Here is a 23,431-nt window from a genome sequence, read left to right on the forward strand (position 1 = left end):
GGAAATAAACCATAAATAAACAGAGGGGGATGTGTGTGTGTGTGTGTGTGTGTGTGTGTGTGTGTGTGTGTGTGTGCTTGTGTGTGTGTGTGTGTGTGTGTGTGTGCCTTTGTCTTTTTGAAGCTGTTTTGCATCTCTTTGTTGCTGTTTTGTGTGTTATTGTTGTCTTTTTATGTCTCAGTTGATGTTTCTTTGTGGTAATTTTGAATCTCTGGTTTATTAGTCTCAATTTTAGTGACATTTAACATAGGCAGAAGAGGTCAGAACTCAACTATGAGTTCTTCCACTCAGGGCAAAAAAATAAATTAATAAAGTAATTTTTGAGCATTTATAAATAAAGAAACTTAAGTGTTTATATATAAAAAAGACAACTTTATTTAAAAAATAACAGCCACTGAAAAGCTGGTGTTGATCTGTACAGTGCAGGGCAAAGATATAAATATCAGAGAGAAGCTTTGGTTTCAAACTGAGAAAAAACTACAACTCCTCACAGCTCTGGACTTCATTTCACACAATGCCTCTCCTTGTTTTGTCCATTTCAATGGGGCAGGCCAACACTGAGCCCACCGCTTACAGTCATTGTGTTAAAACATATCAATCTTATTTTATCAGAGGACGACACAACAGACTTTACATACATGTAAAACATTATTTAAAACAAGTTATTTTTTTGTTTTTTTACTATGATATGGACAAAAATAAATGGCCCTTAAAATTAAAAAACACTAAACAGATTTTTAAAAATCTTTCAACATGCACACTTAAAGGACAGTTTCACATGTTTTAAAGTCTGTCTTAATACAATACTCACATTTGTATGTAAAGAGTTGTTTGTATCGATTCCTCCTGTTCATACTGATTGTGAAATAATCTCTTTTTAACACAAGTACACTCTTTAATCTAATGCAGTCAATGCAACTGTTGTACTAAAATATTTAACATTTCAATGTTGAAATCCAATTTTGTGTTTATTTCTGAGGTCACAGTTAATCCTTTTTAACCTAAACAAACTGAATTGATTTCTTACAAAATAAAATAAATCAAAAATCAAAAAAATCAAAACAATTTTCTCAGGTTTCAGAGGTTTTACTGCTTGTGAAAGGCGTCTACTTCAGGTGTTCAAGTGTTAAAGCTGGACTGTGAGACTTTAAGATTATATTACTGATTAAGTAATAAACAGCTGTTTGAGGGAAGTCTTCAACCTCCCAAAACTGTAAAGTCCTGTGTTTTGGCATCTTTTGATGTACACATGAATACATATATGATGAACACTCACTCAAATTTGACTTCTGGATCTGATTTAACAGACGTCAACAGATTCCTGCATGTTGCAAAATCTACAGATTATCTTTGTCTTAATTCTAGAAAGATGACTGTGGATTAACACCAACAACTCTTCACAAAAACATCTGAGTGGTGTATTTAAACAGATTTGAAAAAATCTGAATTGATCGTTTTGGGCAAATTTCTTTACAATCATTTCAGTATCAATAGCACCTTTCCCCCTGCAGACAGACGATGCGATCTCTGCTGCAGAAAAACAAACTTGAAGTTTTCAATGCTGAGAAATCCACTTCATGTGTTCACTCGGCAGCTGACAAAACATGGTTCCAAACATTATTAAGTCAATTAAATCAATACTTTTTTTTTTGACCTGACATTTGAGAGATTCTGTAGAAACAGATTTACATTCTTTGGCGGAGCTGTTGGAGTGTAGTGTGGGCTGAAAACCATCAGAACAAATATTTCGTTATTTAGTTTACAAACATGTTTTCTGTCTGTCTAAAAACAAAAAACAAAAACAGATTTAATTAAAAACAAAATGTTTGTGATGAGAAGCTGTTTCCTCTAAGCTCAGCCCGGAGAGATCGATGAATCAATCAGTGGATGGATGGATTGTGTTTTTTCGGATGAAAAATGACCAATGAGACGGTCACGCTGTGGAGAGCTCCACGCCGCTGTCACAGACCCCGCTGTCGATCCGAACGTCCACCTTCAGATCCTGAACCACCTGAGACTCACCTGCAAGGAGAGGAGAGACGGATGAGTGCACTCGTTGTCATAGTTACGCTGTTTAAACCGACCGTGATCGGGCTGTAATCATCACCTGTCTGCTCACCTCTCGTCTCATCGGTTATCTGCGTTTCCTCGTCGTCGTGGTGACACAGCGCCTCCTCCAGGACGCTCAGCGCTCTGCACTCTCCGACTGACCTCAGACCAGCCAGCAGGTCCCTGACCGTCCCACCAGACACCTGCAGATTAGCAAAGTATCAGCCTTGATTCAACCTTAACTTTATTTATTCATGCAACACCATTAATACAAACATGCAGCCCAAAGTGTTTCAGCCTAACTTAAACAGCACAGACAAAAGTGAATAATGCATAAAAAATAAAAAACAAACAATAAATAACATTTTAAAAGACTACAAATCGCAGCAATTTAACAATATTTTATTGTTAATGAAATATTGATCATCCTTTTTTTCCCCCAAAAAAGAAGAAAATAGAAAATAGAATAATCACCATGGAAAATAATAGTAATATTAATGTTAAAAAAACCAAAAAGAAAAAGAAGATAAATGTATTAATTTGTTTATTTTTTGGCACGTGAATATGTTAAATTTGCACCTCACGATCATTTCAAGACGATTCACTTATTTTAAACATAAACTTTTCTTTCGCATAAAAGGCTTGTGTGTGTGTGTGTGTGTGTGTGTGTGTGTGTGAGACCTCGTAGCTGTCCAGCAGTGTTTTGGCGGGGGAGGGGCTGAGTCTGAAGGCCGTGTTGAGGATCCCGAGACCCAGACTGTGAGCAAGATTCTCCCAGCATCCTTCACTCTCCAGAGCGTGACACATCTGCTGCTTCACCCCCACATCCAGGCTCGCCAGGTCCCCTACACACACACACACATAAACATACACAGTCATATGTATATATGTACATATTTATGATCGAGGTTTTCAAAAGGCGTCAGATTTGAATCTGATCTGATTCCAATAAATTTATTTCTTAATTACTTTTTCTTTTTTTTCTCAGCTTTATGAATAGCTTTAACATTGTTTCTTACTTTTGTTTAATATTGCAAAGTACTTTGGGACATCTGACCTACATTCTTGACTATTAATGATCTAAATTCTACACTGAAGCTGGTATAGATTCATTTTTAATTATAACTTCGGTGCAGACACAAGTATTGAGCTCCAAAACCTGAAAAACAGTTCAATAACTGACTAAGAGGAAAAATGTGAAGGAATCACACCTGCAATAAAAGACATTTAATTACTATACTCTGATGCATCTTACATACTGTAAATGCACTGTAAATGAAGGATCTTTCAATAAAGCAATTCTTTATAATTCTGACATCAGATTAGAGCGTGAACTCACCTTGAGGAGGGTTGAAGGATCTATGTGGAGACTTTGGTTCGTACTCTTTACCGTTCAGAAGCTCCAACACCTGCAAACACAACCAAGACCATACGAACGCTGCATGTTTTCTGTTCTACAGTAGTGAAATAAAGTAAATTTTATTTGTGTTCAAGTGAAAGTTGAGTTTAACCAATAAGAGTTCAGCCGAGAAAAAGATTTTCAGCTGCTGGGAAGTTACTCTTAAAAACGTAGTTGTTATCATGCTTTTAGTTTGAAGGTTTTGTGATTTTTAAAAAAAAAGTGTTTCCTGAGTGCAGGTGCTACAGGAAGCTGGTGTACCTGAGTGGTGGAGGCCATGTTGAGCGGAGTGGTTCCTGGGATGTAGCCTTCATCTTCATCCTCTTCTTCCCTTTCTTCATCACAGGAGTCGTCGTCCCTGAAGAAGAGCGGCTCTAAGTTCTCCTTCTGAGGGTCTGCACCTGAAAACACACACACACACACACACACACACACACACACACGCAGTGTCACAATAACACACACAGTAAGGTGGGATTTCTACTTCTACGTCAGATCAATGCCGTCGGTTTTTTAGGCTGAAGCCATTTCTCTCAGTGGAAACAGAGCTTTTATTTACTTTACTTACGATGCACCATGCAAAGGAATAAAAAAATATAGAACAAGAAGTTGTGTCCTGTGTGTCGTACCTGCAGCCATCAGGAGCGCTGTCAGTTTGACGGAGCCCCGCCCTGCAGCGATGTGGAGAGGGGTGGAGCCATTAAAGGTGAGGGAGTCCACCTTGGCGTTACCCTGACAACAGAAAACATCACACACTGTGAGATCTTATCGTTTACAACCTGAACTAAAGCATCCACTCTGTGCTCTGATTGGTCACAAATATCTAGTCTGCCCAGTAAAGATGCAAACTTCTGGTCGACTGGTTGGTCGATATGCTCTTTTTCGGCCAACGACAATCGCTGGTGTCCACCAAAGTGTTTCTTTTGCCAGCTGAGAACACCAGGTGTTGTTGTTCAGTGCTCGTATTTGTCCTCTGTGACGGTAAACGTTTTGATATTTCTCTACTGTGATTGGGTGGCTTGTGCACAGCGATTTACCCAAAATTTAAACATATTAATTTTGTCATTTTTTTTAATCAGAAAAATTGAAAATATATATTTTTTATATACAAATATATATTTCTAATATAAATATATTGGAATGAATCAAAAAAATATAATTTATTTATTTATTTATGTTTTAAAATTTTGTCACTGTGGACTTATTTTACTAAGTCCAAGATCAAGACTAAAAGCAAGATTTTCTTTCGTTAATTACAGCCTTTGACCCCAGTCTGCCCAGTATACCCAGTCTGGACTGTACCTCCAGCAGCAGGCAGCCGGCCAACGACACGTTCTCGGCCTCCGTGGCGAGGTGGAGGGCGGTCCGTCCACAGCTGCGCTCCTGAGCCTCCACGTTGGCCCCGCCCTCCAACAGCTCCCTGAGAGACGACAGCTGATTGGCCAGGACGGCCAGGTGGATCGCACACAGACCTGTAACCGTGGAAACAGACGGTCAGATAATCATCAAACATGTTGAACATTCAGTTTTCCTGTATGTGTGTGTGTGTGTGTGTGTGTGTGTGTGTGTGTGTGTGTGTGTGTGTGTGTGTGTGTACCTGCTGTGTTGGTGTGCTCCAGCAGCTCTCTCAGCTCTCTGTGCTTCAGTAAAAACTGGATCATCCCTCCGCCTCCTCCTTCCAGCTGAGACGCAAGGTGGAACACCGTGTTGCCATGACGATCTGTCAGAGTTGGGTCGGCGCCGGCCAACAGCAGCGCCTCCACCGCCTCCCTCTGCTGAGTGATCACAGCCAGGTGCAAAGGAGTCTGGGATACATGGAGGAAGTGGTTACAGAGAGTGGCGTTCCCCCTGAACCAGGAAGCTTTGTTTCTTGCTCTCCAGCTCGATAATCTTCTTTCCGGTTCTGCAACCTGTGAGCTTCTTTGCTCCCGAACAAGTTACAACCTTTGCTTTTTCTCCCCTAACCAGGATGTTTCCTTTCCTTTTGAGGTCATATTCGGCTACGGTAACATTAAATAACTACCGACTGCTAATGTTTGCCTAATTAACGGTTTATAGCAGCTGAAAAGGGGAGTGATATATGCAGAGTTAAAAGTCCCAGTGATGTTGTACTGTATATCCACTGGGAAACTGTACGATTCTTTCTAAATCAGCCCCAACAAGGACACCTGTGAAGTGTTGATGCTCAGAGATGCTTGGTGTTGGTAGTTTATTACCTGGTAGAGGTGGTTTCTCATGTTGAGCACCTCTTCTCCCGGCAGAGCAGAGACGACCTGAGTCAGACTCTTCAGCGCCTCCCTTTGGCTGTGGAGAACTGCCAGATGGAGCCCACTGAGAGGAGAGAAAATGTGGAAAAATGAAGGAAAGACTCAACATTTTTCTATGAAATAGTGAACCAGACAATGACATTTAAGGACAATAATTAAACTTCCACAGGTTTGAAGTTCAGATGTAAAATGGCCCTTTTAAAGTTAAATGTGTTTTGTGTCTACTGACGTGTCTCCGTCCTCGTCCTGCGCCGTCATCAGGGGACGCTGTGCAGCCAGCAGGTACGCCGAGTCTCCTGTGACCGAGTACTGAAACAGAGCCTCCAACTGTCTGCTGGTCACCTGAGCTAACCGCTCATCTGCACCACAAACATACCAAACATCCTTTAAAACGTATTTCATGAAGCAAATATATAAAACTTATCAACTACACAGAGCATGCTTTAAATATGAATATGCATTTGATCTATTGGCCAAACAAGATTTTTATTGCAATTCATTTTATTTATTTTTATGTAGTATATTGAAAGAATTTGTTTTTTTGTTTTTTTTAATATAAAAACATAGTGACATCATGACAAAAACCTGGCATTTAAAGAGTTAAAATTCGTAAATGAATAGATATTAGATATGTATATATATTTATATAATATTACACGCTTGTAACGCTCTGTGCACAAAATGCACTTTTCAAAATCAAGCTTTAAAAAAATATCGTACATTGATATTATTTTCTACTTTTATTGAGTTAAATTTTTTAATTAGCATCAGTCCTAATTATTAATATCAAATATTCATTAATTTTCATTGTATTTCCTGCACTTAACAGTATGAATGTAACAACTTTGTTTCAATGCAAAAATGCCCAGAAAAACTTTGGGATGCAACTATCCCCAAAACAGCCTGCAAAATCCCGGAGGACTAATAAAGAGGTTATATAATGATGCCAGGGAGGAGTGTGTACCTCTGTGTGGCTCTGGATCCTCCACACTGACCCCTTCCTCCTCAGTCCGCTCCTCCACCTCGAGGCCTCCTGGCTGGGCTGAAGGTCTCAGCACGACCCCCGACCCCGAGTCATCGTCTGGATCACTGTCGTCGCCGCTGTCGTCTGCTGCGTCACCCTCAGAGGCTTTAACACAACGTCTGGTTTAAGTTTTATTTTCCTTTGATTTTCAAATTAAGAATAAGGATCTTTGGTTTAATAATTATAATAATAATAATAATAATATTTTTTTTTTATATAGCACTTTTCTTAACACAGTTACAAAGTGCTTTTAAAAAAAATATAGATTAAAAAAGACAGCAATAAAACAACAATAAAATAAAACGCAAGCAACACAGTGATCATAGATGAAAGTATATACGGTGGTGTCGTAAGAGAAATCAGATTGTAAATATCGGTGTTATTTCTCACCGTGTTTGATGCCTCCTCCTCCTCCTCCTCCTCCTCCTCCTCCTCCTCCTCCAAGACCAGCTGAGTATCCTGTGGAGTAACCTCCACCTCCTCCCACTCCCCCTGCTCCGCCGTAGTTATAGGTAGTGAAGCCCTGGAAGTAACCTGAGGCACAAATCAAACAAACATCAGCTGACAAGCTTCTCATACCTTTATTCTTCTGTCCAGGTTTTCCAGGCTTGTGGTGCTGATTTTACCTCCTCCTCCTGCAGAGCCGGGTCCTCCTCCTGCAGCAGGACCTGCTCCTCCTCCTCGGTACAGACCCCCACCTCCTCCATGACCGCTGAAGTCGTGGAAGTTTGGCAACGTCTTCTGTCTCTTCCTCTGCACCTCCTCCTTATCTGAGCACACACACAGGTACGTTTGATGGTTTTAGAAAACACAGAGTTAAAAAAGATGATTCGTGTTCATAAGGACGCTGACTAATCTGAGGGTCACCTGACCTACCTATGATCTGAGGGTGGTAGGTGAAGGGTTTGGGTTCGCTGGTCTCGTTGTCAGACTTCCTCTTCAGCTGGACGAACACGGACGTCGGCTTCTGCAGGTTCTGGTCTCGATACTTTGGAGTCTTGAACACGATGGCGAACTGACGAGGATTTATACATTGTACATTACTTATAGTAAAAATGCTTAAGAAGGAGTTATCTTTCAGAATATCATTTTAATGTAAAAGTATTAAAGTTGTTGTGTAAATGTGTATCACTGAATTTGTGCTCATTCAAAGGTAGTGTAATGAAGGTCTTTATTACTTTAAAACTGTAATGTTTTTATAGTGTAGATTTCTTTTCTGTTTTCCTGGCACAAAAGGCAGACTAAATAACAACAAAAAACATCAGATCCGCCCAGAATTTCAAAATATGTGCATCCCTGCTGCTGGTACTCTTTTGCTCAAACTATTGGTAATACTTATACTAGACTTTTAAATATTGATAGTACTACTCGTGCTTAATATTTCCCACTACTACTCAAATTTTTAATGCTACTTATACCATCACAATAAGAACTGTTGCCACTGCTACTATTAATGACATTAATAACATTGACGTTTAAGATTTTCTCATGCTATTATTTTTGTAATTTTTACACTTTGACCATCACAAATACTTCTAGCACCTGTAACTACATGTAACTACTTTCAGCTGCATTACTGCTGCTGTTCTCCTGCTGCTACATGTATTAGTGTACATGTATTACAATAACTATCATTTCCTGTGTGACTGTGAACAGTAGAGCTACGACGTCCTCGTACTGACTTGTCTGTGGACGTCTGTCGGGGAGAAATCTCCCAGAGCCTCCCAGGTCAACCCCGACTCGTCTTCTTCATAGAACCGAACCTGGATGTCATCTGGAAACACATACACACACATTTTACACAATAAGGTGGTTAAAACCCGACCCCCAAAATATAACGTGGGGACTGAGAGGGCGTGGAGAAATCTACCAGATGGAACGAATAACGTATTCTCTGAAACTCCAAAAACTCATATTCATTACAAGACCGGGCCCTGCCATGGCTATGTTAACGATGTTAATACAATAAAGTGACGAGTCTCTCTAACACAGATTCATCCTGTCTGATTACACATACTCTCACACACACTCACATCACTACACACATGCACACACAACTCTCTCCCCTGACCCTTAACCCCCATCCACCTTTATTTTATTGTATTTCTTTTTAAGTGTTAAGTGTTTTGTCCTTTTTTCCCCTTTTTCTCCACATCACTAATGTTATTAAATACTAGTACTGCCATTATTATTATTGCTGTTATTACTATCACTATTAATGCCACAATTATTAACGAATTTCCTAAACTTTATTTTATTAGTGTGAAATAGTTTATGTGGACGCAGCAGAGAAAAATGAAAAATAAAAATTAAAGAAAAAGTGAATGTGACTGTATGAGTAGTTGAAACAGAAAAAAAATCTAGGTTGAAAAAATAAAAAAAACATCTGAAACCTCAGCAGTGTATAATTTAAAACAAAAAGCAGTGATTCCTCTGTTTATCCACTTATTAAATTTTGATTTCATACCATTTGGGTAAAAAAATGGTCTAAAATCAGGGCTTTTGGCTAAATATAACATCAGCCCAGTGAGCCGTGACCCTGTGACCACAAGTTAAACATAGAAACTCATGTTTTGTTGTTGAGTTGACCTCAGTGTAAATCTGTGAGCAGCTGATCTGGAGGATCACAGTGAGCCGAGTCCAGATTAGCTGCTGCTTCTCTGCCAAAAAAACAAAAACAAAAAAACAGAGAAGAAGAAGAAGGAGCGGGACACAAAAAGAAAACGATCCCAGCCTGAGTCGGTCTCTCCCCCTGAGGGATTTAACGTTTTATCGGAGGGGAATTCCCTGAAGCTGGACTTCCTCCAGGAGGACAAACAAGTGCTCGGAGTGACGAGGAAAAACTTGCTCACAGATCCACTTCACTGCATCTGAATAAAGTTCAACACGATAAGACCACTTCACCTGCTGTACTTTATTACAATTAAATGATTTAAAGGCTTAAAATGAGTGTAACTGAGATAAATGTTATGCATCTGTGGATGAATATACCTTCAGCAATAAACTGACATTTATTTTCACACTGTAAAATCAGACTAATTGATTTTACTTAAAGAAATCTAGGAAACTGATCACCTTGAAAATTGTAAATACATAGATTATTAGTCTTAATTTATGTTTACTTTATATCTAATTGTTTAGTTTACTTAAATTTAGTCTTTTTTTTTTTAATTTTACAATGCTAAATGCTCCTCTGAAGACATATGCAGAGGATCTGACGAACCCTCCAGCAGGTGGTGATGTTATCAGCTGAAAAACACCAAAATAAAACACTAAATTTACATTTTCTACTTGTGATATCACTGTGACATTGTCAAAGTAGAGAAACTGCTAATGAGCTGACAGAAATTGAAAATGGAAAGCTTTTTAACATCCAGTCATCACTTAACAGAAACTAGAAGAGGGAAAAATCTTCCTGATGAATCAAACCTGTGAATGAGTCTCAACTTGGGTTTTATGATGCAGATTTTTGGCGGTTTATGTGTTCTTCCTGTGCTGCTGCACTTCTGAAAGTCACAACTCACCTTTCTGGACTTTGTCACAGAGCAGGTAGACCTCCTCTCCTCCGCTCACACAGCCGGCTGTTCGATCCATCCTCACAATCTTCAGGTTGGAGGCGTTCGGAGCCTCTGAGGGAAGAAAGACACCGACACCACATGCATACTCTTTTTGTCATATACTCCATGAATTTAGTCTTAACAGCAGAGTTTTAGAGTGAGACAGAGTGAAATCTAGATGTCATTTATCTCCTCTAAACTTTAATTAACTGTCTTCACTAAAGCTGCCTTTAAGTGCTCCTCTGAAATATCGTATTTACCGTAGCTTTAAGTAACAAGCGCATGAACGGCCCTCCAAAGTCGTGATTATGAGTGGGAAATTTCGATGATAGCTGCCGCCTTTGTTTCAATTTTTTATTCTTTCATTTCGTACTTGTCATGTACTTTCTGTTCTCTAGCTCTTTAATGGTATTTTTACTTGTATTTAAATCTCCTTTCATAATCATGCTTTATGTAAAGCAATTTCAACTGCTTTGTTGCTGAAATGTGTGACATAATTAAACCTGCCATACCTCACATTGCAATACATGTTGTGGCTATGTGAAGTTAGTTAAAGAGCTACATCAGAGAGATCAACATTTTATGATCCAGTGAACCCATTTCCAGTGCAAACATCACTCTGTCCGAATGAGAAACTGTAGAAACAATTCCTTCAGGCAGGATGTGTAATGAACCTGGTCTGATTTGATCAATTGCAGTGAAGCTACCACAGTCAAAGATTTGATTGACAGATGAAGAGGTACAAATGTAGCCACAGTTAAAAAGATGTTTTCAGCGTTAAACCTGACAGTTTTTCTCTAATCAACATTTAGTTTGGACTAAATATGTCCTAAAACGTATTCAAGGACTCCTGAATTGTTCTCAAGGACCCAAAGAACTTCTGCAGGTGACTCTGAAACACTGGAATCAACTTTTAACAGAAACATTTGAAACACAAATGTCGAGTAAAGTGTGTTTAACGCTTCATCTCAAAAACTACCGTTCAGATTCCTGTCCTGCTCTCCTGAGGATGAACCTGTTAGATTTTAAAGACCCTGTGGCGCCACCCTCAGGATAAACTTAAAATGTTAAACTCCATTTCTGCTAAAACTTTAAAAAGCACATTTATCATCAGTATGTTGTTTTTTTTTTCTTTTTGTGGCTGTAATAAACTTTGCAGCATCTAGGCGACAACTGCATGTTTTCTTTCAAACGCAAAGACGAACAGCTTAAGTCTCTAAAATGAAAGTGCAGAACGGTCCCGAAGTGATGAATTTCAATCCTCTGAGAGGAAGCTGCAGCATACAGAAACCAAACCAGCAGGAAGAGGGAAATGAAACCAGGCGGCCTGACACGACTTCACAACAATCCTCAGCTAAAGAGAGTCGCCACTTTAAGCTGTTGCAATACAACACAACATGCTGCAATAAACAGATACTGTTTCAGTTTCTGATTTTATCTGCAGTAAATGGTACAATTGTTTGTTCCAGAATCAGAAAAAAACAACTTTACTGTCTGCTGTGAGAAAGTTGAAGTACTAGCCTGGTTGGATGAAAGTGGTTCAATAACTGAACCATGATAGAGCTGTGGTTGCTGCTTCAGGTTTAAATATGTACAGCTCAAACTAGCCGTCATTATTTCCAATCCAAGGCCACGTAGGCGTGATATGGAGCGATAATGGAAAGGCGAGCCCCTTATATGTAGGAGCGGCCACGTATGAGGGATTTCTGGGAGCTGATGGTCCACGATTTCACAGAGGAATTGTGGATTCAAAACTTTCGGATGATCCGCTCAACTTTCTCAGAGTTATGTGATGCAATAACAGCTCTTATAGCTTCTGCTGCATCATGAGGGAGCCAGTTCCTACTGACGAGCACACAGACATAGCACCATGTGACCTAGAAAAGACTAAAAGTGTTTCCATCGCATTTTTGTGAAATATGGCTTTTTCAAATGACCTGAAATACCACCTCATACAACCGTAAAACCTTTTTTGCAATAAATGGGTGTATTTTCGATTTCAATTAGGCATATTTTAAATTTGCAATTTAATTTTGCGCAATATGAGGTTTAGGCCTAGTGATACATACGACACATTGTTATAAATAAATACATAAGAAGGAAAATGTCCAAATTATCAAACAACCTTCACAAAGAACATAAAGTATGTGTGACTGTTAAACTTCACCCTGAAGTATTTTATTTTACAAAATACCCTAAAAACACAGAAGAAACCTGCAGGTGTCTCTGCACACCTGTCAGAGTATGAATGTCAGGTTATTTTAATTATTAAGTATTATATAAAAGTATAACCCCACAGTCCTCTTGTGGACTGCAGACGTATACGTACTTTAAAGTCTGGACTCTGCCTCTGTCTACTCTTTATATACATTTCAATCATACCATTTTTCTCCTTATCTGTATTACGCAGCTGTCTGGTTGCAGGTTAACTTCTTTTTTAGACATCACATATGTTTTGATTCACGTTTCTTCCTCATTGTTCCGTGCCACACTCAGATGTGTCTGTCTCTGTGGTATAAAATACGACCGAGACAATGCACTAAAAAGCAGCTCAGCAAATTGTGAAACTAAGCAGAAAATGAAACGTAATTTTGTTGTGGTTACGTACGAGATCCATAAAAGACAGATTGACCTCTCAGATTGGGCCCACACACGGCATTAAGCATGTTTGATACCCACAATGTTCTGAGTATTTGAACACAACCTAACTATCCGTCCTCGTGGAGACAGGGTTAAGGTGAGCAGCGTCTGGATGTGTGACTGTGAGGGATCAGACTCACTGCTGTCGTAGATCGGTTCGGACACGACGGGCTCCAGCCGTCTGGAGAAACCTCCGTCACTGTCGGGGAGGAACGCCGTGAACATGAGCCGGACCACGCTGAGGTCCATCTCTTTAGCCTGAAGAGACGCCGCGCTGCTGATCACACTGCGCTGGTGATCTGAGGAGAGAGACGGGACAGACATACATAGATAAACTTACATACCAAGACAATATAAGGTAGAGACAGAAAATAAGAAAATGGTGAACAGTTTATCAGGTAAGATAGAGGACACACAGATTACATCTCTACAAATGAGTAACGCACAAAATGACTTTCCTAAAAAGTCCTCGCTTACCTTTAAAAGTCTTCACTTTTCTAAAAAAATCTTCCTACAACATCCTCAGTTTTCTAAAATGTCTTAAGTTTCAGAAAATGTCTTTGCTTTCCAAAAATGTCCACACTTTCCAAAGAAAAGCCACTTTGCTACTTAACATCCTCACTTTCTAAAAATGTTCCATTATTTTCTGAAGAGTCCCTGACATCAACGAAGATGTCTTTACTTTTCACAGAATGTCCCCGCTTTCAAAATGATTCTCACTTTTGAAAAATATATCCCCATAAGTTCTGAAATTCAATATGTCCTCTCACAATTACCAGTGCAGGATTACACACACACACACACACACACACACACACACACACACACACACACACACACACAGACAGACAGACAGATGAAGCAGGACTGACCGGTGAGGTCTCGGGGGACCCGGACTTCCCCCTGCAGAGCGTCGATCTCGGGGTGGATGGAAACCCCACAGTTGTATCCCAGCCTGAAGGCCTCGACCATCCTCTCCTCCAGCGTCTTCGCCACGTTCTTCTTTGTCACGTGGAGGATCCCGAGGTTTGGAAAACTAACGGAAACACACCTGTGAGTCTCACACCTGACCATTCACACCTGTATTCAAACTACAGCATGTGTGTGAGTCCTGCAGACCTGATGTTGGAGTCTTTGGGCTGAAGGTCGTTGATGCAGATTCCTTTGTCGCACTGTTTTCCCACCAGACTGTGAGCGTGGAGCTGAGCGACGGGCGTCAGCGCCGTCACCAGCTGGACCACCACCCGGGCCGGACCCTGGTAGTTACAGATCTGAAACACACAGCGGTTTCAACACACGATAAAACGCAACACTTTAAAGTTTTTCAGGGGCAAAACTAGACTAAAAAGTCCTGGGCTTATTTACATCTTTGTCCTCAGTAGTTAATCACCCTTCACATGGAGCTGGGCTATATGGTTATAAAATAATATTGATATTTTTTAGGCAATATCGCGATACATGATATATATCTCAGCATTTTGAAATATCCAAAATAGACAACTAAAATACTAAATTTCTACATGAAATACAGTAACAATGAAGTTAAAGTAGCTACTGTCATATAATAAAGTTAAGTCTTTATTTAAATTTTGGATTTTTTTTCTATAAAATTTCTTTTTTTATTTATGGTCATTTGTTGTATTCATTTATTTTTCTCTATTTTTCTCTTTTTTTTTCTTGCCTTTTTTGAATATTTTTAAAGAAATCATGCCTTCCAAAACTGTGGGCCTGCCGAAATGAAATTCACCAAAAATGACACAGCCAGCCGTCTGCTCATGAAACTCAAGAAAGAGAAAATGAATGAGGAAGGGAGACAAAAACAGAAAACAACTGGAGGTCAAACATTTATAAATCAAAAGCAACTAAAAACCAAAGAAAATATATTTTGACTTGTTTCTTGTTTGTGGATTATTTTATTTCCTGTAGTTTTCTCTGAAATATCTAACACACACGTTTACATATTATCTCACATTGGAACTGAGCAGATTTGCATAAAGGAGATCAGATGTAAAAAATACTGTGTTCCTGTTTCTAATGCGTGTGTGTGTGTGTGTGTGTGTGTGTGTGTGTGTGTGTGCGCGTGTGTGTGTGTGTGTGTGCGTGTGTAGATCATCTCACTGCAGGTATTCGTTCACCTGCAGGAACACTGCAACTGCTGCAGTATAAATACACGAGCACCACTTCCTCCTCTTTGAATTGAATTTAACTGAATTCTTTAAAAACAATTTGGCGATTTCCCTTTTTTTTTTTTTTTTTTAAATATTTTCCTCTTTCTATCTTTTACAATTGTTGGTGATGTTTAAAATCTTTTGGCAATTATTATTCCTTTAAAGATTTTGCCTTTTTTTTCTTTACTTTTTAAAAAAATTCTAGTAATTTGTCATTTTTTGTCACTTTTTTCTCAAAAATACAAGGAAGACAGTATGCAAAAATGTAAATTATTGTTGGATTTTCACATTTCTGACGCTCCTCGAATCACTTAAGGGGGATCTAAGAAAAGATACTTGTAGCTTTGTAGAGGGTAAAAAAAGACCCAGCCAACCCCTTCCTCTGATAAATAAAGAACAGTCCCTTAGGCCTACACTTATTTTTGAAAAGAAAAACAATACAAAACAAACAAACAAACAAATAGGCCAAGAACAGGTTACAGGTCTTTAAAAAAAAATTCAACACCTGCCAACTGAAAACCACATTATATACTTAGATATTTTAACTTGTTTCTTGTTTGTGGTTTATTTTAATTTTCTGTAGTTTTTTCTCTGAAGGGACTCACACACACACACACACACACACACACACACGTTTTTAGCATTATCTCACATCACACTGGAACTGAGCTGACGTACATAAAGGAAATAAGATGTAAAAAAATACTGTTTCTAATGTTTGTGTGTGTGTGTGTGTGTGTGTGTGTGTGTGTGTGTGTGTGTGCGTGCGTGCGTGCGTGCGTGCGTGCGTGCGTGTGTGTGTGTGCATGTGTGTAAGGGACAGAGTAAAAATCATGTCACTGCAGGTATTCATTTGCCTGCAGGAACGTTGCAACTGCCGCAGTAAATAAACACAAGCACCACTTCCTCTTCCCGGTTCTGTCGGTCAATCAAAGACACACAAACCCAGTTCCTAGAAATACAGCGAGTGCTGCCGTTTAATGGTTTCCTGGCTTTAAGAACATGTTCACACTAAATATTTGTAGAATCTGTGACTTCCAGCAGGTTGAAAAAGAAGGGGGGAGTCTGCAGCAGAAGGTGTCTGTATCTGTATCTTACAACAAAAACTATCTCAGGTGTCTGTGGACATCACAGAGCTGTAGCTTCGTGACTTTAACATTTAAATCTATATAATTAGCAATTATACTGTAGTTCTACAACTCACACACATACATAGTCAAAAATACTGTTACTGTAAAAATATGTTGTAATGTCATGATGTTATTTTAAGGTCATGTCATCACTGATGACTGGTTCTCCAAAAAAACCTCAAGTACAGCTGAAGTCTAAAATATTTTATGTGACATTAACAAAAGTCTCCAGTAATAAACAAGTGTTGCAATTGTTAGTATTTCAAATGTTGACGTTGTTTAATCCTTTGAAACTTGGCGCGACATCACTTTTTTTGTGCTACCTTCAGACACCATCCACAAGTATTGAAACCTTTGAATGCTGAGGAAATTGTTTGTTTTTATTTTTTCAAAAACATGGGAAAATGTAATGAGAAACTTGAGAAACTACCACAAATTGTATTAAATTAGTAAGTTTAAAATTAAGATTTTTTTAGATTTTAAAGTAAATAAATAATTAATATAATTATATATTTAACAGTATGTTGAAAATTCTATTTTTCAATCACTTTGTCTATTTTTTGTAATTCTCTTTTTGTTGATTTATGTGAATGTACAAAAACAAAATACACAACCAGATGAACATGACAACATTTCAATCATGTAAAAAGATTAAAAAATGAATAAACAGAGAAATAAAATAAAAGATAAAGAAATAAATTTAAAAGATAAATTAGGTTTAACAAATATATGGGTGGGGAAAAACAATAAAGGGTGAACTGATTAAAAAATAAAATTTAGCAAGGGTAAAAAAACTAGAATGCAAATAAAAAGATATATTCTGTAATAAATAAAAACAATAAAATAAAAAGGGTAGAAAATAAGCAAATAACTGTATAAATAACTTTTTCCAGGTCATTACATTGTTTTTCAGGTCATTTTCTTATACTTTTACTAATGTCTTGTTAATTTTTGGGTCATATCTTCTTTCGTTGCTCATTGGCTTTTTTCCCGTGTTTTAGAAAGAAATCAAGCCATGTTTCTCAAGTTTCAAAGGGTTGATACTGAAAACGGAAGCCATCAAAACAACTACAACATTTCGTTGTAATTTCTTGGTATCACAATAAAAGCAGTTTAAATTCCAATCTCTCAGATGTGACTTTAAGGTCAGAATAAAAGGAGGCATTTCTTTTTTTTTTATCCACTCTTCCAACACAGCATAAGTGTGCAGAATCAGGTTCTCTGCTTTTTTTTTGAAGTGCACTTTGGGAAATGTAGCAAATAAAAACTGAGTGAAAAGTGAAAAATGGGGCAAGAAACTTGATGGAACACCACAAATTGCTGAGCGGAAAAATGATAAATGTCAACAGTATGAACATGAAGTAGGACGCAATGTGTCGGTCAGCAACAAAGGGTTAAAACGTGTCAGAATTTCTGGGCCAGAGTGGGCGCTCACAAAGATATTACACCTCTGGATTTTTCATTTCTGAGCTGAAACTCAACACCTTTCCTGTTTGTGACGCAACTTCACTTCGTTGTAATTACATGTGGGTGTCAGGGGAGGAAATTCCCAACAGACATGAAACAGCAGAGGGGTGTGTGTGTATGTGTGTGTGTGTGTGTGTGTGTGTGTGTGCGATAATATAAACCCAGGCAGGTCCAGACCAGTAGAAGATTCTTTAACCTAAAACTCAACTTGTGTCTTTGACTTCAATTGATATCAGCTGTATATGTCGAAAATGTGTCGAAATGTGTTTTCGTGCTGCATTCAGATGCCCTCACAAGTATTTAAACCTTTGAAAGTTGAGCATATTGGTTTGCTTTCTATCAAAAATGTGTAATAAAGGAAAAGAGTAACTTGGTAAGAAATGATACACGCATTGCAGGAAATCAGTAGATTTGGGAATTGTTAAGGAAAAGTGTCCAAAACTTTTAATAACGTACATTTAATAATCATAATTATATACTTAAATAGTTCTACAGAATTACAGTTATTATTAACACTTTTTATGGGGGTCATTTGTGGGTTTTGTTTGTTTTTTTTTACTTTTTTCTTTGTATTTTTTCTAATATTTAATTTCTTTAACATTTTAAAGATTTTTATGCTAATTTTGGGGTCATTTCTTCTTACACTTTTCAGGTCTCAAAAGGTTAAGATAAATTGTACATTAGTAAAATTTGAATGTTTTTCAATGTAAAATTATTTTTTGCAAGATTATTTGTTATTATTATTTTGTATCTTATTTTATTGTATACATCTATTTTTACTGATATTCATGAATTACATTCTTAGTTTTGTGATGGTCGAACGAACAAATGAAAGAACAAACTAATTAACGAATGCACAAACTAACTTAATAACTAACTTCCTTTACAGGGAAAACGGCGACATTGTTTAATTGGTTAACTCTTAATTTGTTAACTTGAATTTGGGAGTCTTTTTATTGTGAAATTTATCTACAGCAAGAAGAATAAGGTTAAATAAAGCTCAATAATTTTCTGATAATAATAAACAATGAGGGAATATTCTCCGTGTTTATATCAAGCGCTTCTTTTAGGGGAATTCCTATTTTCTCGTAGTAACAAATAACAGACTTCAGAGGAAATTATTGGGAAATTACAGATGAGTTAAAGCAAGTGTGTAAACGTACCTGCTTTAAACTTTTGGAGAACGACATGGATACAAAGTGAGGCAGAAAATGGACAAAGAACACAATGAAATAAGTAATTAAGGGGCAGAAATTATGAATTTGAGGGAGAATTTATCAATGAAAAAAAAAAATCACATTTGTGATAACCGTCTGTTTGGTGAGTCACAATCATCATCATCGTCCCACTGGTCCCCCCAGAACAGGAGGGGTTTTCCCAATAAGCAGCCTCAACATGCACACGTGTATCTGGCACCAAACACAGAAAAAGACTTCCTGCTTTGTTCGGATGACTTCATCTCAGTCATGACAGAAAAATATCCACCTGAACACATCAATAAATACTTCAAATACTTTAACTATTGAAGTCAAATTAAAAGACTCCCTCACAAAGCAGCACCTTCTCCATTATCCATCATCGTATTTTCTCTTTATCCAGAAATTAGAAAGCAGCTGAGTGTTTCACCATCATCCAGGTGAATTTACATGTGTATTATGAATAAATAAATAAATAAATGAATGTATTACATGCAGTTTCCCTTTTTTAAAACTTCCGAACTGATGAAAAAAAAAAAGAAAAAACCTATTTCGAGGATTTTCCACATCCTTCCTCTTTTGAGAATACTGGAAGTTCTCAACAATATTAGATTAAATTAACATTTTGAAATCTGGGCAAATAGGCTTGATTTCTTAAAATAAAAGAAAATTGGGATTAAGTCAGGAGAAATGATTCAAAGATGAGCAAGAAATTTGAAAGAAATTAAACGAAAACAGCACAAAAAAAGGTTGAATAAAAAAAAATCTAAGAATTCTCTAAAATAATTCTAAATATAATTATAATAATTATAATTATATTTACCATTACATCTGTACAATACCATTACAATTATATTACAATTGTAAGTATAGTTTACTTTTAGAAATGTTTCCCTAGCTTTTTAAAATTAATTTTCTAAATTAATAATAAAGAAATTCAATTAGTTCTGCACATTTTTTCTGGAAAATTCCTCACATAACTGCAAACTATTTCACATCGCTGGACAACTATTTGCTTTAAAAAATTATTAGATGTTTCAGCGGACCTGTGTGTAAAATCTGGACTCATGTGAATCAAATTTTGAGATATATTTCTAAAGTAAAGTGCGTAGTAAAGTTAAGTCTGTCAGTAGAGACGGACAGAGTCAGACTGTAGCAGGAATCTGGGGATTTCCCGTGTCCGCTGGTTTTAGTTGGAACATGTGGGAGCTTCAGACTCCAAACACCAACAGAAACAACATAAAAAATAAACTCCTGTAAATATGAGAGTCTAAACCAGAACCGCAGACCACACGGGGTCATCTGATATGCAGATGGAGCTTGTGGGAGATTTCTAACACTGATACAATAGTATTTTGGTTGATAAGAAAAAAAAATCAGATAACATAATTTCTAAATGATCATTTTCTTTATGCTTTCAAAAATGTAATACAAGATAAACTTCTGATTTTTGAATTTGACACCTAAATCTGCAGTCAGACGGGACCAGAGAGGGTTGTAAAACTTTGGCTTCAGCCAGACTCAGAACCACACTGAGCTGTTTTAGCTTTCATGTTTGTTTTGCAAAAAAAATATTTTCTGGATTTATACAATGTATTGTTTGGTGAATACTATGTCAGAAAAGAAGACAGCCTGCAACCCAAAGATTTTTCACTGTCATCAAGATTAAAACAAATATTCACATTTAAAGGGATGTTTCACCCATATGTACTCCCCGTCATGTCAGATGAAGTTTTATAGTCCACAAAAAAACTGCAGGAGGTTCACAGGAAAAAGGCACTGCAGGCATCTCCCAAACAAATAAAGCAAAACAGGATTCAAATGTTAAGAAATATTGTAACATAAAACATAATAAAACAAAATGTCTCCATACTGCTCGTCCAAAGTAATACAAGTGTCCTGAAGCCCTGAGGTTCCAAGTTGTTTTGAAAAACGTCACTGGCGTCATGATTTTAGCCTTGTTGTAGCCTGTAGCTCCGAGTATGAAAGCTGCATTCATGTATGCACACTCATGTGAGACCAGTGAGAGTTTGCAGTATCTGCACAGCAGTGTTTATTATGTGCTATGCACAGAGAGAGAGAGATTTGTGGAGTTTGCAGCAAGCAACAAGTCCCTTTGTTGAATTTGAAACTACTGTGTGGGGGAAGGTTTGCAGGTAACATGTAAACACTGGCGTGCAGATAGTGTGACCTCTTGTTGGTCTTGTGTGAGTGTGCATACGTGAACACAGCTCCCACACAGAGAGCTACAGGCTACAACAAGGCTAAAAACATTAACATTTTTTTATTTTATTTTATTTCTAAGGTCAAAAATGTTGCAGCACAAGGACAGACATGAGCAACAGTAAGCGGTATATACAACTAGGAAAAAAAGAAGTAGAAACAGAAAGCACACAAGAGCAAATAAGGACGAGCTATAAGGATGTTCACCCAAATGTGGTTTAGGTGGTCAAAAAAAGAAATGTCTGGAAACAGCCAAATCTTTTGTTGCATCGTACGACAGCAGAGAAAACTTGAAGTTGTGTGTTTGAGTGAATCACAGCACATTTGTTCTCTTTAAGTCTATTTGCATGATATATATTTTGTTTGTCTCAAACTCCAAACAAACCGCACGACTGCTTCACAAACAGAAAGTGAGCTCACAGGAAACAAGAGTGATCCTGCAAACAAAAGGCGACCACACTCACTCCACCTTCACAGCTCTCACTCTCCTTTGTGCATCAAATAGTTTTTATTACTTCCTGGACTTTATTTTTAGCCTCATCTTTTTACACTGGAGTGACGTTTAAATGTTACCTGCCGTCAATTCGGCTTTTTGATGCCAGGCAGGTGAGCTCACCCACAGACCTGCAGCTGGAGGTTCACATGTGATCGTTACGACCTCACAGTTCAATCTGAGGCTGTGTGACGTCACCGACATACACCGAGGTTCAAACGTTTGTCGCCAAAGTTTGACTGATCCAGTCAGATGTCTGAGAGGACTACTCGATATGTGTTAATGGTTTTTGATGCTTTTAGGTTGTAGAAAGACTTCGTAGGCCCCCCTTTCATATCACATACACTCATATCACTCTGCGCACAAAATGCGCTTTTCAAAATCAAGCTTTAAAAAGTATTACGCATTTATATTATTTTCTACTTTCCTTGAATTATTTTTTTAACCAACATCAGTTCTAATCATAAATATCAAATATTCGTTAATTTTCAGAATTTTAACCCTTTAAATGCCAGGTTTTGTCATTATGCCATGATGATTTTAGATTAGAAAAAAACACAAAAATTACTTATTTTCAGGTAGGTAGTTTAGTATTATTAAGTTATCACAGCCTGGGATATGTCAGTGATTTGCAGCAACATTTATTGTGACAGGTCACCTAGTGGAAATAGCATGTATTTTCTCCATATGCCAAATATGGTAAAAATGACATCATAAGGTGGAAAATAGTAAAAATTACAAAGCAAAAGCCCAGAATGAGACCCAGAAATAATACAAGTCATGTTTTTCTGCTTTGGTGGCTGTGGGATCAAAACTGTCAGTTTGAATGGGTTTCAATGGAGCATTTTTTTTACCTTAACAGTCTGAATGTAACGATTTTGTTTCCACAGTGTACTGTGGACGATGTTTCAACCAGACTGAAACTGACTGACAGAGACAAAGATCCTTCTGAGCAACACCTGAATACAAACTGAAGAAATCAGCAGTCGTTGACAACAAACTAAAGGCTTTGCATCAAAACGTGTGCAGATTTAGGGGCCATTTACATGGTAACAGTTCTTGTGTGAAATGTTAAACTTTAGTCGCAGTTTGGGCTATCGTTCAAACGACAACAGTGTTTTAGGGTCCTGAAAAAGCAAACTTTTGAAACCTGGTTCCAGAGTGTAATTTTTTTGAAAACGCCACCCCTTCTGTCGCCGTGTAAACTGGCGATGCGCCGAGCCAATGGGAACGATGACGTCACAGCTGCACTTCACACGTGCGCGTGGAGTTCTTCTATGGTGTGATCACAATTACACTGCCAACTACTGGCCTGGCATGCATACTACAGTGTTTTTGGATGTTTTTGCAGATCCATGTGCACAAGATAATTTTCACAATGTTATCATACGAACGCAGTTTAAAAAGATAAAAGACAGACTTTTCTGTTTTTAGTGGGGCCGTATCGTCCAAACGTGGCCTGAGTTTAGTGTGAGTGCTGAGTGAGCAGTAACTGACAGGAAGCATTACCTTGACGGTGGGGTATGTCTTCCTGTTCTTCTCACTGGAGGCTCCTGGCAGACCACCGTGAGACGGACCCTCACAGCCGTACCTGAACCTGAAGCCTCGCTGGGAAACAAACACGAACACAAACACATATTACAAACAACAACATATAGAGCTCATGGATGTACATTTTCAGTGGTTTCATTATTTAGTTTTTTATTTTTACACACATACTTATAGAAAAGACAGAAAATGAAAATAGATACTGTGAAGGAGAGGTTAGAAGACAAAATGGCTTATGGAGATACCTCCCCTATTAAATAACTACAATCA

General features: G+C 37.9%; 1 protein-coding gene across 1 annotated transcript in view; it reads right to left on the reverse strand.

The window, feature by feature from the left end:
• Window positions 1-351: 351 nt before the first annotated feature.
• The window catches only part of nfkb1 (nuclear factor of kappa light polypeptide gene enhancer in B-cells 1), a 31,662-nt gene continuing 8,582 nt past the window's right edge, over window positions 352-23,431 (reverse strand). Inside the window, exons 5-24 of the mRNA XM_088080767.1 lie at window positions 23,123-23,221; window positions 14,056-14,207; window positions 13,809-13,972; window positions 13,077-13,235; window positions 10,264-10,368; window positions 8,422-8,513; window positions 7,616-7,754; window positions 7,366-7,509; window positions 7,130-7,273; window positions 6,680-6,844; window positions 5,945-6,074; window positions 5,665-5,779; window positions 5,046-5,253; window positions 4,751-4,920; window positions 4,078-4,180; window positions 3,710-3,849; window positions 3,389-3,458; window positions 2,731-2,894; window positions 2,120-2,252; window positions 352-2,022 (exon numbers count right to left, since the gene is read on the reverse strand). Of these exons, the coding sequence (XP_087936893.1) occupies window positions 1,934-2,022; window positions 2,120-2,252; window positions 2,731-2,894; window positions 3,389-3,458; window positions 3,710-3,849; window positions 4,078-4,180; window positions 4,751-4,920; window positions 5,046-5,253; window positions 5,665-5,779; window positions 5,945-6,074; window positions 6,680-6,844; window positions 7,130-7,273; window positions 7,366-7,509; window positions 7,616-7,754; window positions 8,422-8,513; window positions 10,264-10,368; window positions 13,077-13,235; window positions 13,809-13,972; window positions 14,056-14,207; window positions 23,123-23,221 (2,685 nt within the window). The 3' untranslated portion in view covers window positions 352-1,933. The remainder of the gene's footprint in view (window positions 2,023-2,119; window positions 2,253-2,730; window positions 2,895-3,388; window positions 3,459-3,709; window positions 3,850-4,077; window positions 4,181-4,750; window positions 4,921-5,045; window positions 5,254-5,664; window positions 5,780-5,944; window positions 6,075-6,679; window positions 6,845-7,129; window positions 7,274-7,365; window positions 7,510-7,615; window positions 7,755-8,421; window positions 8,514-10,263; window positions 10,369-13,076; window positions 13,236-13,808; window positions 13,973-14,055; window positions 14,208-23,122; window positions 23,222-23,431) is intronic.

This window comes from Plectropomus leopardus, chromosome 8 (genome assembly GCF_026936395.1).
Source record: "Plectropomus leopardus strain MGB_pleo_1.0 chromosome 8, ASM2693639v1, whole genome shotgun sequence".
In the NCBI taxonomy this organism is placed as follows: domain Eukaryota; kingdom Metazoa; phylum Chordata; class Actinopteri; order Perciformes; family Serranidae; genus Plectropomus; species Plectropomus leopardus.